The sequence below is a fragment of the Chiloscyllium plagiosum genome, unplaced genomic scaffold (genome assembly GCF_037043375.1).
Source record: "Chiloscyllium plagiosum isolate Xiang-an unplaced genomic scaffold, Cpla_swu_hap1 HiC_scaffold_12, whole genome shotgun sequence".
Classification (NCBI taxonomy): domain Eukaryota; kingdom Metazoa; phylum Chordata; class Chondrichthyes; order Orectolobiformes; family Hemiscylliidae; genus Chiloscyllium; species Chiloscyllium plagiosum.
This window is the reverse complement of record NW_028270150.1, coordinates 70,520,484-70,536,820: the sequence shown is the minus strand read 5'-3', so window position 1 is coordinate 70,536,820 and position 16,337 is coordinate 70,520,484. Positions and strand designations below refer to the sequence as shown.

Below are 16,337 nucleotides of genomic sequence, written 5' to 3'. Positions count from 1 at the left end.
GGAAATATGCTGCATTCTGGTGTTTGATTATTCTGCATGTTTTTCTTTCGTTTTGTCTTTAATGCTAATTTTTTTTATTTCCTACATTCAATCTCAGGAGGTGTGGTCATGTTGGTGTGAGTTACTGTCCTATCTGGAGGCAGAAAACCTGTGGCTTGATGAACTGCAGCTTAAACTCCAGGAAACAGAGAACCTACAGGGTGGTGCAGAAGAGATTTCTGAGGCACTTGATGTAAGTAATTGTGCCCTGCAGACATTCTTGCACGAATTCTCCATATAACATTAATTGAAAAATCATACTGCAATTAAATAAGTACAACATTTAAACATTACAAATTCACAATGCTGTGTGTTAATTTGAATATTACAGAACCTTGTTTTTAACTCGGCAAGCGAGTTATTAAAATTTCAGCCATCTTTGTCAGTGTTTTCAAGAATGTTAAAAGGAACTGTTTGGTTCAATTGTAAGCATTTGGTTATTTTCAAATTGAGTGGTCAATTAAATCAGTGGAAACTTCTAAAACAAAACAACATTATTTTGGGTTTTCATTGATATAGGGTCCAACTGTGTTGTGAAATAATTGTTACCTATGAGTCAGTTACCAATTGAAAGCTCATTTATTTTAAGTTGCAATAATTTTGTTATATTCCCCCCTCTCAATTAGAAGAATGTTCACTCTAAATATATAGCTTTATTGTGACTTATTTATGTGTTTGTTCACATTTACCTATTACTTCAAACTTGAAAAGGAGTTTTATGTGATTGTGTTGATTTCAAGGACAGAGTCAAGATCTTATGGAACCACAGTCAGTGCAGCAGCTAAAAACAATTACCTGATGTAGTTTGTTGTTATTTTATCAAAAGATTATCAAGATTTCAAAGCAAAAGCAGACAATTTTAAAGTGAAGGGGCCTTAGGCCTCATCCAAAAGATTGATCGAAAATGTGAGTACTGAACTAATACAGGACACACCGATTTGGAAAAAAAACATTATGACCCAAAGAAAAACAGATTACTTGGTGATTCATTCAAGTGATGCTTGTTGAATTTTGATCATAAATTGGCTGTGGTTCCTGTCACATGTTACAACCAGATGAGGAGTGGATGAAATTGTTCTCCTCTTTATAATACCCTTGGTGGGATATAACATATTTAGAATTATTTTAGCATGCGCCTATCATATTTCAATTGTCCAATTAAGAAGCTGATGTTAAGGTTATTATTAATTTGAAAAGATGAATTTTCGTGTTTACCTTGAAAAATAAAAAAAGCATCACAGTAAACAAATGCACACAGGTTTTTTTTAATCACTCAGTCCAGTAGGAGGAAAAAGTGTAGGCAGTTTTTTATTTTAAAAAAAAACTTTCTTAAAGTGTCCCTTGAGTTGGTATGGTGTCACACCTCACTGGGGTAACATGTTGGAGATCAAGGAGAAAGTGAAGACTGCAGATGCTGGAGATCAGAGTCAAAAAGTGTGTCACTGAAAAAGCACAGCAGGTAAGGCAGCATCTGAGGAGCAGGAGAGTCAACGTTTTGGACATAAGCCCTTCATCAAGAATGTGGGGTGGGGAGATGAGTGTCCAAGGGGGCTGCGACATTAATGGAAGGGTGGTGAGGCTGGGCAGAAGGTAGCTAGGGAGATGATAGGTAGATGAAGTTGTGGAGTGATGGTGATTGGAGATGAAGACCCACTTTCGCCAGAATCATCACAAGAATCACGATTTTTATCAAGTTTCACAAAATTCCCAAATTAATTGTCTTTTCGAGCCCAGATTAAAAGCAGAGATTAGCTTTCTGAATTCAATAAGAATGGCTGTTTATTACAAATAAGTTCCAGCTAAGGGAAACAACTATTAGTTATTGACATACAACTTCATTAGGTAAAACTTTAATTCCTTGGTAAGATGTCCCCTGTGCACATGTGCAAGGAAACAACAAAAAGCGTTGGTGTAATGGGTGGAGGGAAAACAGGAAAAGAAGTTCAATGAACCCTGTTCACAGGGTTGGCTGAGAGGATCCTTTTAGTTTACCAGGACTTGTGGCTCCTTGACTTCACTTCACCAGGTCTTTGCTTGCCAAATGCCTTATTGTAAAAATAAATAATTTACAGCAACTGGTGAGGGAAATATAAGCTGGCACAATTCAGACTTTAGATTTTTTTTTTAACTGCAGAGCAAAAAGATACCAACTCCCCTTCTGGAGTTTCAAAGACTTCTGACAATCCCATTCCCATTCACAAGCTGTTCAGCTACCTGCGAGTCAATCATGTAAATGTAGGCAGACAGAAGGCCTTTATCAATGATGAGTAGGCTGGTGTCCAGTAGTCAATCAGCTGCTTGTTGCTGTCGGAATTGTACATTCTCTACACCCCTAGTACTTGTTCATCTGTAACTAAACTTTCCTACCTGGTTGATAAACAGCAGCATGAACACCCTTTATAATAAGTGCAGGCTGCTTGCTTTAAAAAATCATGTAGCAATTCTTTCCACAACCCTTGGTTTTGAAACAGTCTTTTTCCCATTTCAGTTCACAATTAAAAATCTAGAACAATAAAAGCTAGTGTTTACAAGTGTTGAACCTGAGATCATGAACTGATGCCTTATATAATCAATAGCATTGAAGTTTGCAGAATCCTTGTGTTGTCTATGAATGAGTGTTTCTTTGATTTGTTCCATCACCATTGCTGGCTTTCAAGATGTTAGAAAAGGAATCATGGAACGAGGGAGAGAATCTTTCAGTCCTTGCTATTACCAATGTTCTTTCAATTCTGTCTGAAAAGCTGATTTTTTTAAAATTCACTGGTGGGACGTGGGGATCACTGGTTGTCCAGCATTTATTGTCTTGTCTCTAGATGCCCTTGAGAAGGTAGTGGTGAGCTGTCTTCTTCAACTGTTTATAGTCTGCATTGTGTTGGTAGACCCACAATGCCCTAAAGGAGGAAATTCAAGGATTTTGCCCTGGCAACAAAGAAGCAATTATGATATCTTTCCAAGTCAGGATGGTGAGCTTGCAGGTGCTGATGTTCCTAACTATCTGCTGTCTAAGAATCATTAGTGAATTTCTGTAGTGTATCCTGTAGATAACATACACTGCTGCTACTGCTTGTTGGTGGTGAGGGGAGTGGGTGCTTGCGAATGTGGTGTCAGTCAAGTGGACTGCTTTGTCCTGGACGCTGTCAAACTTCTTTTGAGTGTTGTTGAGCTGCACTCCTTCAGGCAAGTGGGTAGTATTTCACCACACTCTTGAGTTGTGCCTTGCAGATGATGGACAGGCTTTGGGGAGTCAGGGTGTGAGTTACTTGCCATAATATTTCTCTGACCTGCTGTTGTAGCCCATAATGTTCATGTGGTAAGTCCAGTTGAGTTTTTGGGCAATGGTAGCCTCCAGGATATTGATAGTGGAGGCATCAGTGATGATAATACTGAAATGTAGTTCACTTTTATATTCTCAGGTCTGGTATCATTGTTTTCCCATTTCGGATAATCTGCAGGTCGCTTTCATCCCACTAGCTGAAACTTCCAGAAATGTTTAAATCAAAAATAGGAGTCTTAAGTTTCTCAGTTCCTGACTGAGTTTCACTGCCATTCGATAAAATGTTAATTTTGACTGACTATCATTGTCTCTCTCACATTGGATCTATGAGCTTGGTTTAACCTGGTTTAGTGACATTTAGGCCATCTTATTTCACAGTTTTCTCTTTTGAAGTCCATAAGGGTCTTGGATGTTAAAGTCAGATGATGGAAACTGAAAATTGGTCCATATTTTGCCACTGTCATGACAACAAGAGCAGACTTCAGATTTTGGGACATTATAAAGAACGTAAATGACAAATCTTCATCCACATTTATATGCAAAGTCCAACAATCCATCTCCAAGATCGCAAACACACTCACTTGATCTTCTGTTACTTTTGCAAATTGGGCACAATTCTTAGTTCAACATCCTCTCCTCAGCTTACTTTGGGAATTTTTACAAAAAACATTTTACTTTCAAAACTTCTCACTTAGTAAGTTCCACTCGAAGTGCTTCAAGCCCAGTCAGGACAGCTGTATTCCAAATGCAATATTTCTACTATCCTCTGCTGCAAATATTTGTATCGCTGCCATTTTACAATGTACCATGTCTCTCCACTAGGATTAGAATTCCAGTGTTCGTTCATTCATTCATTCATTCCTTCACCAGCGGTCCCTCACAAACAAGGATGATTCTCTTCCACTCTTGGGGTGAGTCCACAGGTGGCGGTGTAGACCAATGTGGCTGCCACAGGCTCTTACACTTGGGACCGAAGGCGGCCATGGGAAGGGTTGGGTGGGACATTGGTGGGACAGAGTGCTCATTTTACTGTTTTCTCCTGGCTTCCACTTTTTCTCACACAATACTTTCAGCTCAATCTCCAATCCCACCTAAATTCCACTACATACTATCAATCACTAACTCTGAAAGTAAATTTTGAAATGTACTGTTTCCAATTCTTAGTTTAGCCTTTGACAACGGTTTCTAAACCTGTCTTCCATTTGAAGCATTAAACCTTTGTTCAAAATAAATGATACATTTTCAGTTCATTTTAAATGCATTAATTATTTGCCATTGTGCAAGGTTTAGACACTAATTGCTGGTCACCTTAATTAACTTTGCAAAGAGTTGGAACTTGGAGCAGTGACAGCAATGTGTTGACCATGGAGATGTCCTGGGAAGTGTTGCATTCAGGGAAAGTGTTATTTTAAAGATCTGAAACTGCCCTTTATCATTTGAACCTTTTACAATTTTAGACTTCCAAGTAAGATGGTAATACAACTCCATCTCTTTCAGTGCGGTACCAGAGTGAGGGGCGATGGATGGATGTGAGCGATGAGGAGAGTTGGAGAAAAGGCTGAGAGTGGTGTGGGTACTGATGCTTGTGGGAAAGGAACTTAACTATTCCTTTACTACGGCGGCGCAGTGGTTAGCACTGTTGCCTCTCAGCGCCAGAGACCCGGGTTCAATTCCCACCTCAGGCGACTGACTGTGTGGAGTTTGCACATTCTGTCCGTGTCTGCGTGGGTTTCCTCCGGGTGCTTCGGTTTCCTCCCACAGTCCAAAAATGTGCAGGTCAGGTGAATTGGCCATGCTAAATTGCCCATAGTGGTAGGTGAAGGGGTAAATGTAAGGGAATGGGTATGGGTGGGTCGCGCTTTGGCGGGTTGGTGTGGACTTGTTGGGCCAAAGGGCCTGTTTCCACACTGTAAGTAATCTCATCTAGTCTACAAGATCATTTGTGCACAATGTTATGATGAAGCCTGTGCCCTCGTGACAGTTAGCAGGAGTTTCTGTCTGCATTGCTCTTCGAATGTTCCCAGCCGCTAATTGCCATTTTTATGTCAGAAACAATGCTTTGACATATTTGTTGGGTAGCTGATATCTGTGGTAATATTCTAAATTTTAAAATAGCTGTGCAAGTAACAGTGTACTCAATACCTGTTTTCAATGGAAAAAAAGAAGTGCTGCTATATTAATTACTTGTGGCCCAAGGTGGTGAACAATTAATGGTTAAACCTTCCATGATGACCAAATGATTTATGTATCTAAAATGAACTGAAAATCTATCATTAATTGCCAACAAAGGATAGCAATGCTGCAAATAGAACACTGACTCAGAGGCAGTTGCCAGGGATCAGAGTAGGTATTTTTCATACACTAAGAGATGGAACTGACATATTCATAGAAATCATTCTTGCGTGTTTAACGTCTTGAGGCACCAGCATTGAAGGGTAACCTGTAACCTGGGGCTGTCTACTTTTTTTTTAAGTGGTGAGAATACATGTTTCAGTCTGTATTTTCTTGTGGATCGGTCAGTCTATATACACACATGCATATCATTCTAATTTCCTTTAGTTTTGTGCTGTAAGACCTGGCATCACTTGAGCATGCATGATGTGACACAGTACCAATTCACTAAGTCCGTCGTCCATTTGAAATACTTTACTGATAAAAATATTTACAGTCTTAGCTCCAATCTTATTAAACATTCAGATGTTGATAAAATGTTATGATGCCATCATTGATGTATCATAGCCTTGGATCACATTTTAATTCAAGTATTTATGTAAAAACACAACCTACCTGTTTAAAGCTGTACTTCAAAGCCATTTACTTCTCATATTGTGGATCTGTTTCAGTCCCTGGAAAATGTAATGCGTCACCCAGAAGATAATCAAAATCAAATCCGTGAGTTGGCACAGACACTGACTGACGGTGAGATCCTGGATGAACTGATCAATGAGAAGCTGGAAACATTCAATACTCGCTGGGAGGAACTCTTACAACAGGTAAGATGGCTGCATTGCTATTTGTTCAAACACTTGATAATCCTTTAGTGGTAATACTAATATCCATGTATTTTACAGGAATACATGATACTGACCGTATGTCAATCAAACTAAACCTTACTGAGAGATGTCTTATTTTTCCCAAAATCTTTTCTGATATGCTAAGTTTGTGCACTACCTTGGGTGTCTGTACAGTATGGATCACAAACTATTTGCAATTAAAGAATGTTGAATATTGGGCCCGATAAGGGCCAAGAACTGAAGCAGGCAAGAGACTAAAATGCCAGTGTGGGATAGTGAGCTAACCACTTTTAGAATGCGAGCAGGTTTAATCAAGGGGCAAGTGGGGATCCCTGACATCCTGCAAGATTCATTAACCGTGGTAATGAAGAGCTCATTCAAACCTTGCCGAGAGCCCTGCTCTGAAATTTGACAGGGACACGGAGATCACTTTGAACAGACCACGTGAATAGATGCAAGGACCCTCGAAGGAACCAGTTAAGGTCACTCAGTATCGTTTGGGCTTCACGAAAGCGTTCAGAGTGCAGTGAAACTTGACCATCAGGCCACGTGTGCAATTAGCCCAGTGAAGGTTGCGGGCAGAGCAGGCAGTAAGCTGGTTTGGAAGGTTTCTCACTTCGAGGCTGTAGAACACAATGGAGAACTCATATGAGTGCAAAGACGGCAGCAGCTGCCAATTGGAACATAACACTCTGATTGTGGGTCAAATGGTTATGAAAAGCAAGCCCCTTCACAGGAAGAACAAAACTCTGAACATCAGGAGTGCAGAGGAGAGGAAAATTCTTCCCAGCATTGGATCTACTGGTGAAGAAGGAGCTAACCTTCTCCCAGGTGAGTGTGACTTGCCAGGCAGACAATTACAGGCATATATGCTGTTTTCTCTGAAGCTCTCAGAGTTCAGCTGAACTGGAGCTCCCTCCCTCATGGTTCATTTATCCTACCCCCTTCACAGTACCAAAATGTTTAATTCCCACCCCCAATGTTTCTGCTTTCATTCTGCGAAACAAGGGAAATGTCTTAAGGTTCCACCATCACAGTAATAACAGGAGGTTCAGGTGGCTGTCTTCTCCTGGCAGTAGTTACATGATGCTCAGAAAGACCAACAGAGTACAGATCACGTCAGTGTCACGCAGTCACCCAGTCAGTGCTCTGCCCTGATGGGTTGCTCTCCATTCGATGCAGTGCTACTCTCATGCCCTCCATAAGAGGTCGGTGCAGCCTGCTCTTTGGCCCTGCCTGTAGCTGAGATGCAGGTGGTCTCCCTTTCTGAGGCTGCTGCTACCTGTTCCATTGCAGGGCCAATCGGCATTCTTGCATCTTACTGCTTCGATTCTCTCACAGAACATGGGAATGTAAGAGTTAGGAACAGAATTAAGCCACAGCGATTGATAATACTAGCATTCTCATCTTCTGCGGTGATAACCTCAACCCTTGTGTAATGTTCTGGATGGCTGGAGGGTGGAATTCAGGTGTAGTGCAACTTGCATTTTCCCAGAAATCCCTGTGCCATCAATATCCCTTCCTGATCTAGGCTATATAAGTATGTAAATCCCACATGCATTCCAGTTGCTACTGCTTTAGGTACTCTATTGACTATTCCCTCAGTGGAGAAGCTAATGCTTTCAACGCCCTGGGTGCAATGAAATGGATAGAATTGTGCATTCTTCCCTCAACACCACACTGTCTCGGGCAACTCTGACTTATCTGGTGCTGCTGGTCTCGGCTCAGCCACGTTTCCGAGAAAACCTGAGGTGTTGCATCTGAGCCCAACTGAGTAGGGCTGTGTCTGCAATCCATTCTGTAAGGCCTCTCTGACCTCCTTTTGGAGGCCCATGGTCTTGAGGGAGACCTGGAGGTTTGCTTTGCATCCCTGAATGAAGCAGTTGCTCTGACTTGGGCTCCACGCCTCTGCCTCACCTGAAACATAGAGTAAAATCCCTACAGTGTGAAAGCAGGCCATTCGGCCCATCAAATCTGCGCTGATCCTGTGAAGAGCAGCCGACCCCCATTTTCCATGGCTAATCCACATAGCCTGCACCCCTGGAAACTGTGGGGCAATTTAGCATGGCCAATCAACCTAACCTGCACACCTTTGGACTGCTCTAGGAAGCCCACACAGACACAGCAAAAATGCACCAACTCCACATAGGCAATTGCCTGAGGCTGGAATTGAACCTGGTCTCTGGGGCTGTGAGGTAGCAGTGCTAACCCTGAGCTACCATGCTTCCCCTGAGTTGCCATGCCACAGATAGTGAAGCAGTGAAATGTCAGCCCCAGGTAAAGGCTATCATGGTCCACTTAAATCAGACCCTTGCACCCCATCCACCATTGTGGCCATCCCTGCAGCTGCTAACTGGCCATCAAAATCCAAGCTCACAACAAATAAGGGAGCACCCAAGTGAACACTAAGGTTGCAGTTGTTTTCGCCAGAGAACCAAAAAGTGCACCTGATATCCATTAACATGACTCGGCAAAACAAATTCCTGTCCATTGTAACAGTTTTGGGTAATGAAAAAACTTGGGCCCATCTTGCTCACCTTTGACCATATTCCCTTTGCTGCGAATTTAACAAGCCTGCACAAGACACAAATGCTATGCTAGTCTATAATTTTGGGCAGGAGTAATTCTTGACGGACTGGAAGTCTTGTGGCAGAGGAGGTAGCTTCCTCCCTCTGAACTGGAAGCTCTGGATTCCACTCCAGGACATGATAGCCATGGAAGATACATTCATAATGCTGCACAATTTCATCCATGTGATGGAAAGCAATTTGGAAGTGCTAACATCACTGTCTAAAGTCAAGACTGCCTGCATGTTGTGACAGAAACTCCAACTCCTTGGGGGAATCTAAGCAGTTCAGTTGGCTCAATGGCTGCTGTGGATCGGTTAGACGTCAATGGCACAAAGCTTGATTCCCATTCTGCCTGGATTGATGCAAAACCTGGTTCTTTGCCCGAATCATGATGGAGATCACAGCTCTATCTTTTCTAACCTGCTCTGCCCCTCTCTCCTCCCCCCACCAAAACCACCCCATGTGATGTGTACCAATCTATTCTAGTGAAGCACTTGTTGAAGTAAATAACCTAATCAGGAGTTAGCATGAATGAGATAAAGTTCGAGTCATAATTATGATGGCAGAGTGCAAAGTTGAACCGGTGAAATGGGAACCAGTAAACATGTCACAAACTGCCACAGTTAGTGGTCACCCAGTTATTTACAGTAAAACCCCACTGAACAGCCGTTTCTTCCATTGTTCTTGGGCTCTTCTTAATTCCTCAGCTATCCTTGCAATGGTAAAACAATATCTAATTCACTGGTAGCTTTTGGTTGGATTCTTGGCTTTGATTTATGTTTTACTGATGCCTGTTGAGAATGTTCAGAACAATTTTACGTTAGAATGATATTGAGCCTAACAGTTTTCAATTCTTTAGTCTTCAACAGCCCCTAATGTGGACAATATAGGTTTCATAGATAAAAGAAAAGTTTTCAAATTTGTACCAGATGTACAAATGTTTTAATTTTGTTAACTAATATCACTAATTTTAAATAAATTACAAATCATCTGTTTGATTTCAGTGGGTAATTTTAATTTGAAGTTTGTTAATAAACAGTAAGGCGATACCTCTTTTACCATTTTGTTTTTTTCTCCATATCAATTGCTTTACAATGTTTGACTTTATCCCCATGGTCACTTGGATTAATGATGCATGCGGAAGGGTTTGTCCAACAGGAGGGTGCTGATTCTGTGGAATGATCTGACTGCTCATTTTCAGCAGCCTGTATAAAAATGATCACTGACTGGTCTCGTCCTCTCATTTTAGGACTAGAATGTAAATTTTTGTAACCCTTTAAATGTCTTCACAAGATTTGCATTTATTGCAGTTCAAGCTCTTGTATTTTGTTTTTGTTGATCATTTCTAAGATAGTGAAGTTCAATTTTCTTTTGAATTTATGCCCACTTTATTACAATTGAATGTTTTCACATTTGCTTGTTAAGTAACAAATAATTTGTTTTTGAACATTTATACATTTTGAGTTGATTCTCTGGAATGGTACACTTTTCTATGTTTTATCACTCACAAACTCTGAAGGCAAGTGGTATTCCATGTACATGGAGCACTCTTTCTAGCCTGTTACCATACTTCAGGTAATTTTCAACTTTGACAGACATGGAAAACTGGCATTTGTGAATTGACAGCTCACGACAGCATATGAAAGGAAGATTCAAAAACATCATTTACCACTGCTTACACCTTACTGCCCTGGCCAAGTTGAAATGCCTCCTCTTGCTCTTTCACCCCAAATCTCAGACTAACATTCACCTGAGGAAGGAATATCGAGTGGAAGCTAAATGAACAACCTGTACTTGAGACAATTTCTTGAATGTATTTTAATCAGTCCCTTTAGGAAAAAAATATTTATTCCATAGCCTTACTTTAGTGTCGCAAGAAAATCAGCAGAAAAGATGTGCTAATCTGAAATTTGCACACACAAACAATGATTTGAAGGTATGAAGTAGACATTGTAAATAACAAGCATGCTCAGTGTGATATAAGGTCGACGCTTCGGGCAAAAGCCCTTTCATCAGGAATCATCAGACAGATTCATTCCTTGAAGTAAATATCACACTTCACAGGACATTGCAGATACCTGTCTCTCTCTCTCACTCTCTTCATGTCAAGCTTGCTGTCCATCTCCAACGCTGCATAAAAAACTTTATTCCTGATGAAGGGCTTTTGCCTGAAACGTCGATTTTGCTGCTCGTCGGATGCTGCCTGAATTGCTGTGCTCTTCCAGCACCACTGATCCAGAATCTGGTTTCCAGCATCTGCAGTCATTGTTTTTACCTCAGTGTGATATAAGACTAGCCCTGGTATCCCACCTATAAATCAACTGATTGCAGATTATTGGTGGTCCTATTTTCATGTGAGCTAAATGAAATTATTTTGCAGTTTCTATATCAGTATGTAATAACTTATTCATATTTAGCAAATATTTAGAATGCTGTGTTATTTTTAACAATTTTTTTGATTACTTATAACCTTGTAAACCAATTTCTTTAATATTTTCTTACTGCACTGATCAACTTAAAATGGATTGGCAGAAAACAGTAAATAAATAAAAATTAAAATTTTCAACCACTCCTGAGCAGACCTGTTACAAATTGATTGATTTACCTGAAATGAAAATCATCAAGTCACAAAAATCATGACTTCACTTGCATAGGTTAATTATGATCCAAGTTATTGGCCCAAGCTGAATCTTGGATGGAAATACATGGGAATATGTATGAGTAAATTAAGCAATATCCTTTAAAATTGGAAAGAAGAGATATTTGCACACTGATGTTTGGCTTTCAGCTGTACCACTTTACTCCTTTAACTATTGGCTAGAGATAGTTTGAGGATAGACATTCTGTGCCTTCTGAGAGGTGGGTTCAAGGACCACATGACTGCCATCATCCTCATCATAGTGTGGTACTTATGATGTTGCTGCAACAAACTATTTGTCATACAAGTGGATGTTGAAATTCTGTACAAGATTCCATAAACTGAGTCAGCCTATAAGCAGAGGTATCAGAGCATAGCAGAGCAAAGTGAGGGATAAACATAGCCATCAACTTCTGTCATGTTTTGATTGTCACACATTTCATTCAGCAGAATAAAATGAAGAGCTATAGATGTTGCAGTTCTGAAAAGAACACAGAGAACACTGTCAGCTGGACTGGCAGCATCTGTGGAGAGAAAATCAGAATTAATGTTTCAAGGCCCCAGTGACCTTCCTTCAGAACTGAAAGCAGCTGGGAAAAGGTGACTTGAGTGGGGGGAAATGAGTGAGTCGAATAGATGGAGAGAATGCCCAGAGAATGGGAATTAAAAGAAAAAGCCAAAAAGAGATTGTTGATAGTAAGCCAGGAGAGAAGTAATTGCTGAATGAATGCTAATGGATTGTGTGAATAGTTGAAAATGAGTTGTCTGTGCTCACAGCAGCCCATACAGACAGATGCTTGGGTTATGGGAATAAACAAGAAGAAGCTGTTCACACTCTCAAATTATTAAACTCAACCTACACTTTATTCAATCTAGTTGACTGTATTCACTGCCCACAATGTGTTACCTCTACATTGAGGAGACAAAACACCAATTAGATGACGACTTTACAGAACACCTCTGCTTTATCCATAAAAATGACCTGAACTTCCACTTTCCTGTCACTTCAACATATTGCCGTGTTCCTATGCCAACATTTCTATGTTGGGCCCACTGAAGTCATCTAGTGAAGCTCAATGCAAGCTGGAAGAACAACACATTGTCTGCTGCCTTCAGGACAGTTAGTTCAGAAAGATTGTAGTGGAGTAGGACACTACTGACCCCGAGCCTCGTATGCTCCATTGGCTTTTCCTTTTGTTTCTTTTCTTTTTTTTCTCCCTTCTCTTATTTTATTTTTCTTTATTTTTACTTATGTTTTGTGAAGGAGCTCAGTCATAGCCGTGGTGGCAAGTGGGCCCAGCAGCTCAGACTTGTGACAGCAGCGAGTTTGGCTGCCAGTGGTTTCTGCATCGTAGTTGGTGCCAGGAACACCACTGAGAGCTGCTACGGTGGAGGGACGTTTGTGTTCCTGGTGGCATCTGCGTCTCTAGCAGATTGAGGGTGGCAGAGATGGGTTTGGGCCCAATATGAGACCAGGCGGTGTCAGTAGCAGCTGCATCAGCGAGGTAGGCCCAGAGCAGATTCATGGCGGTGGCAGAGTCGAGTTTGGGCTGGTGCGGCACCAATGGCATCCACATTGGCAGGGTCCATCAAGGACCCACAGTGGCGAGGGCATCGGTGGAGGTACGATGGCATCAAAGAGTGGCACATTTTGTTCCAGTAGTGGCATGGTGAAAGGGACGTGGCCAATGACTGAGCATTTAACAGGAATGACTGGAAAGTTGGACATTTTCTTTTTTCTTCATTTTTCTACCTTTATATTTTAGGATTACTTTTCTTGTTTTAAGATGGCACCGGCGACACAGTACAGCACTTTTCACTGTATGTTGTAACAAGATACATGTGACAATAAATAAATCAAACTTTGTCGTTTATATAAATGATTTGGATGTGGATATAGGAGGTATGGTTCATAAGATTGGACATGACATCAAAATTGACTCTGTAGTGGACAGCAAAGAAAGTTGTCTCAGAGTACAATGTGGTATGAGAAATGGCAGATGGAGTTTATATTAGATAAATGTGAGGTGCTGTGTTTGGGTTTGGCAAATCAGTGCAGGATTAATACACTTATTGGTAAAGTCCTGAGGAGTGTTGCTGAACAAAGAGATCTTCAGGTGAACACTCAAAGTACCTTGAAAGTGGAGTTGCAAATAGACAGAATAGTGAAGCTACTCTCACAGTTATTGGTCAGTGCATTGAATATTGAATTTGGGTGGTCATGTTGCAGCTGTACAGAACATTGGTTAGCTCAGTTTTGGAATACTGCATTAAATTCTGGCCTCCCTGCTATTGAAGGGATGTTGTGAAACTTGAAAGAATTACAAGGATGTTGCCAGGGTTGGAGGGTTTGAGCTGTAGGGAGAAGCTGTATAGGATGGGGCTGTTTTCTCTGGAGAATTGGAGAATGAGAGGTGACTTTATGGAGGTTTATAAAATCATAAGGAGCATAGATAGAGTGAACAGTCAATGTTTTTTTTTCTTCCAGATAGGGGAGTCCAAAACTAAAAGGCATAGGTTTAGGGTGAGAGGGGAAAGTTTTAAAAGGGACCTAAAGGGCAACTTTTTAATGCAGAAGGTAGTGTGTGTATGGAATGAGCTGCCAGAGGAAGTGGTCGAAGCTGGTGCAGTTACAACATTTAAAAGGCAACTAGATGGGTACGTGCATAGGAAGGGATGGAGGGATATGAGCCAAATGCTGGCAAACAGGACCAGATTAATTTTGGTTATCTGGTCAGCATGGACGAGTTGGATTGAAGGGTCTGTTTCTGTGCTGTACAACTCTCTGACTCTTAATCATCATCGAGTTTGACAAGTTCAAAGCATGTACACCTTTCTCCATGTTTGTTGCTCACTCCCACATCTCCACAACCTATTCTGTATCGGTTGCTCCAAACCTATTTTCAACCATTCACACTTCCTGTTAGCACCCATTTACCATTTATTTCTTTCCCAGCTTAATATCAGCAAGCCCTTTGTCTGCTTTTCTTTCTCCCTCTGGGCACTTTTTCCAACTATTCACCTCACTACTCCTCACCCACCTCTACCCCGTATCATCAACATAAAAAACACCTTTTCCTGGCTGTTTTCAATTCTGAAGAACAGTCACGGATTTCAAAACATTAATTCTGCTTTCCTCTCGACAGAAGCTGCCAGACCTGTTGAATTCCTCCAGCAATTACTGCTTTCATTTGATTCAGTAGAAAGCACTTTCCTGCTTATGATCATTGCTAATTCTTAAGTTAGAATACTATTTGTCTTATTACCAGTAAGTCAGTAGTTAATTTGGGTTCTTACACTTCAAGCTGCAGTAGACTTGAGATTATATGTTTTAATAATTGGTCACGTATTCAGGAGACCACCTAATGGTTATTGCAATGCTGTATGATCAAAGTGAAAGTGGTAAGTGAACTGAGCATAACACAATTTTAAAAAAATTGTGGAACTAAAGCCACTGAAATTCAATAGCCATTCCTGTGAAAGCTGTAATGGTAGGGAATTAATGCATGAGAAATCGCTTAGTGCACAAGCTGGTAATCCTGCAGCAAACAAAATCAATTTTGCTTAAATATACTGAGAATCTTCATCTCTCAAGTTCATTTGGTACAATATCTGAGTTACAAAACCAAATTTCCCAATCTTTGTCAAAGTGCAAATTTAAAAGGGGAAACATTACTACATCTATTTACTTTTAGTTTTATCACCATAGTGTGTGGTTCTTTTTCACAATGAAGCTTTGAGATATGTAACAACTTGTCTCATACATCTTAAATGTAAAAAAAATTGCAGGACAATTCAATTTTTTGTATCTGCTGAATATACCATGTTTTGGGAGCAATTCTTTGGTTTCACATTGTGAACCCAGTAAAATCACGGCAAGTGTTTGACCCTGAACAATGTGGGCAATAATGAGACAGTGTCGAAGACATGGTGAGAATGATAAATGAGATTCTTGATATTGAGGAAAAGATATCAGATTTTGTGGAAAAGATTTCAATGGCTAGATGAGAATCCCACCCATCATCCCTCGTTCTGTTTCCCCAGGCAATAGAGGGAAATGGGATGGAGACAGTTCCTGATGTGCAAGTCAGGTCGAGGACCTGGAAGCTGCAGCCACCCATGGTTGGCCAGCATTCCGCAACATCTCAACTGACACTCCATGGGCAATAACCACCTGTATCTTGCATCCATGGAGATTGGCATTGGCCAAGCACCAACCTCATAACATCAGCAGGGCACCTCTCCGACTCATTTAGAATGCAGTTCACCTCTCCATTGCTGCATTTTTGAACTCAATGACAATTTTGTGCCAGTGCTGCTGCCAGGCTAGTTTGTGTACTGTGGCGCACACCCATCTCATGCGTGAGAACAGCGTGCATCTAAGAGCTGTTGGCTTACGTTCTTCTTGCTCATTATTTTTGTCTCTACTGGGATGCTTGCAGCATCTGTCTTGTTACCTTGCACATTGGCACCTCACTCAAAACTTACAGGCTGACAGTGCATTTGTCTTGAAATGTACATGGAAAGCTAGGCATCTTGCCATGATTGCCAGCAATGATCAGTCAAGATGTGAATATGTTGATGAATGGTATCTTACTCTATTCATATCACACCTGCATCTGGTGACAGGAATGTACTCTGCCAATAGGCAGAATGGATTTCAAGCAAATGGCCAGGTCTTCAAGACTAAGGGTGTGGCCCACAGTTAAGGGGGACTGTGAGAGAGTCCCATTATCATTAGTTCAAGGGCATCATTTGAACTTCCTTTCCCCCTCGCTACACCTTGCGACAGGTCCAGGCTC

The 16,337-nt window shown here is 41.0% G+C and overlaps 1 protein-coding gene across 11 annotated transcripts in view; it reads left to right on the top strand.

Annotated features, from left to right (window-relative positions):
- The window catches only part of dmd (dystrophin), a 2,003,576-nt gene that overhangs the window by 953,179 nt on the left and 1,034,060 nt on the right, over nucleotides 1-16,337 (top strand). For all 11 annotated transcript variants that reach the window (XM_087992890.1, XM_087992895.1, XM_087992900.1 and 8 more), the window contains 2 exons: nucleotides 98-232; nucleotides 6,157-6,306. In XM_087992890.1, the coding sequence (XP_087849016.1) occupies nucleotides 98-232; nucleotides 6,157-6,306 (285 nt within the window). The remainder of the gene's footprint in view (nucleotides 1-97; nucleotides 233-6,156; nucleotides 6,307-16,337) is intronic.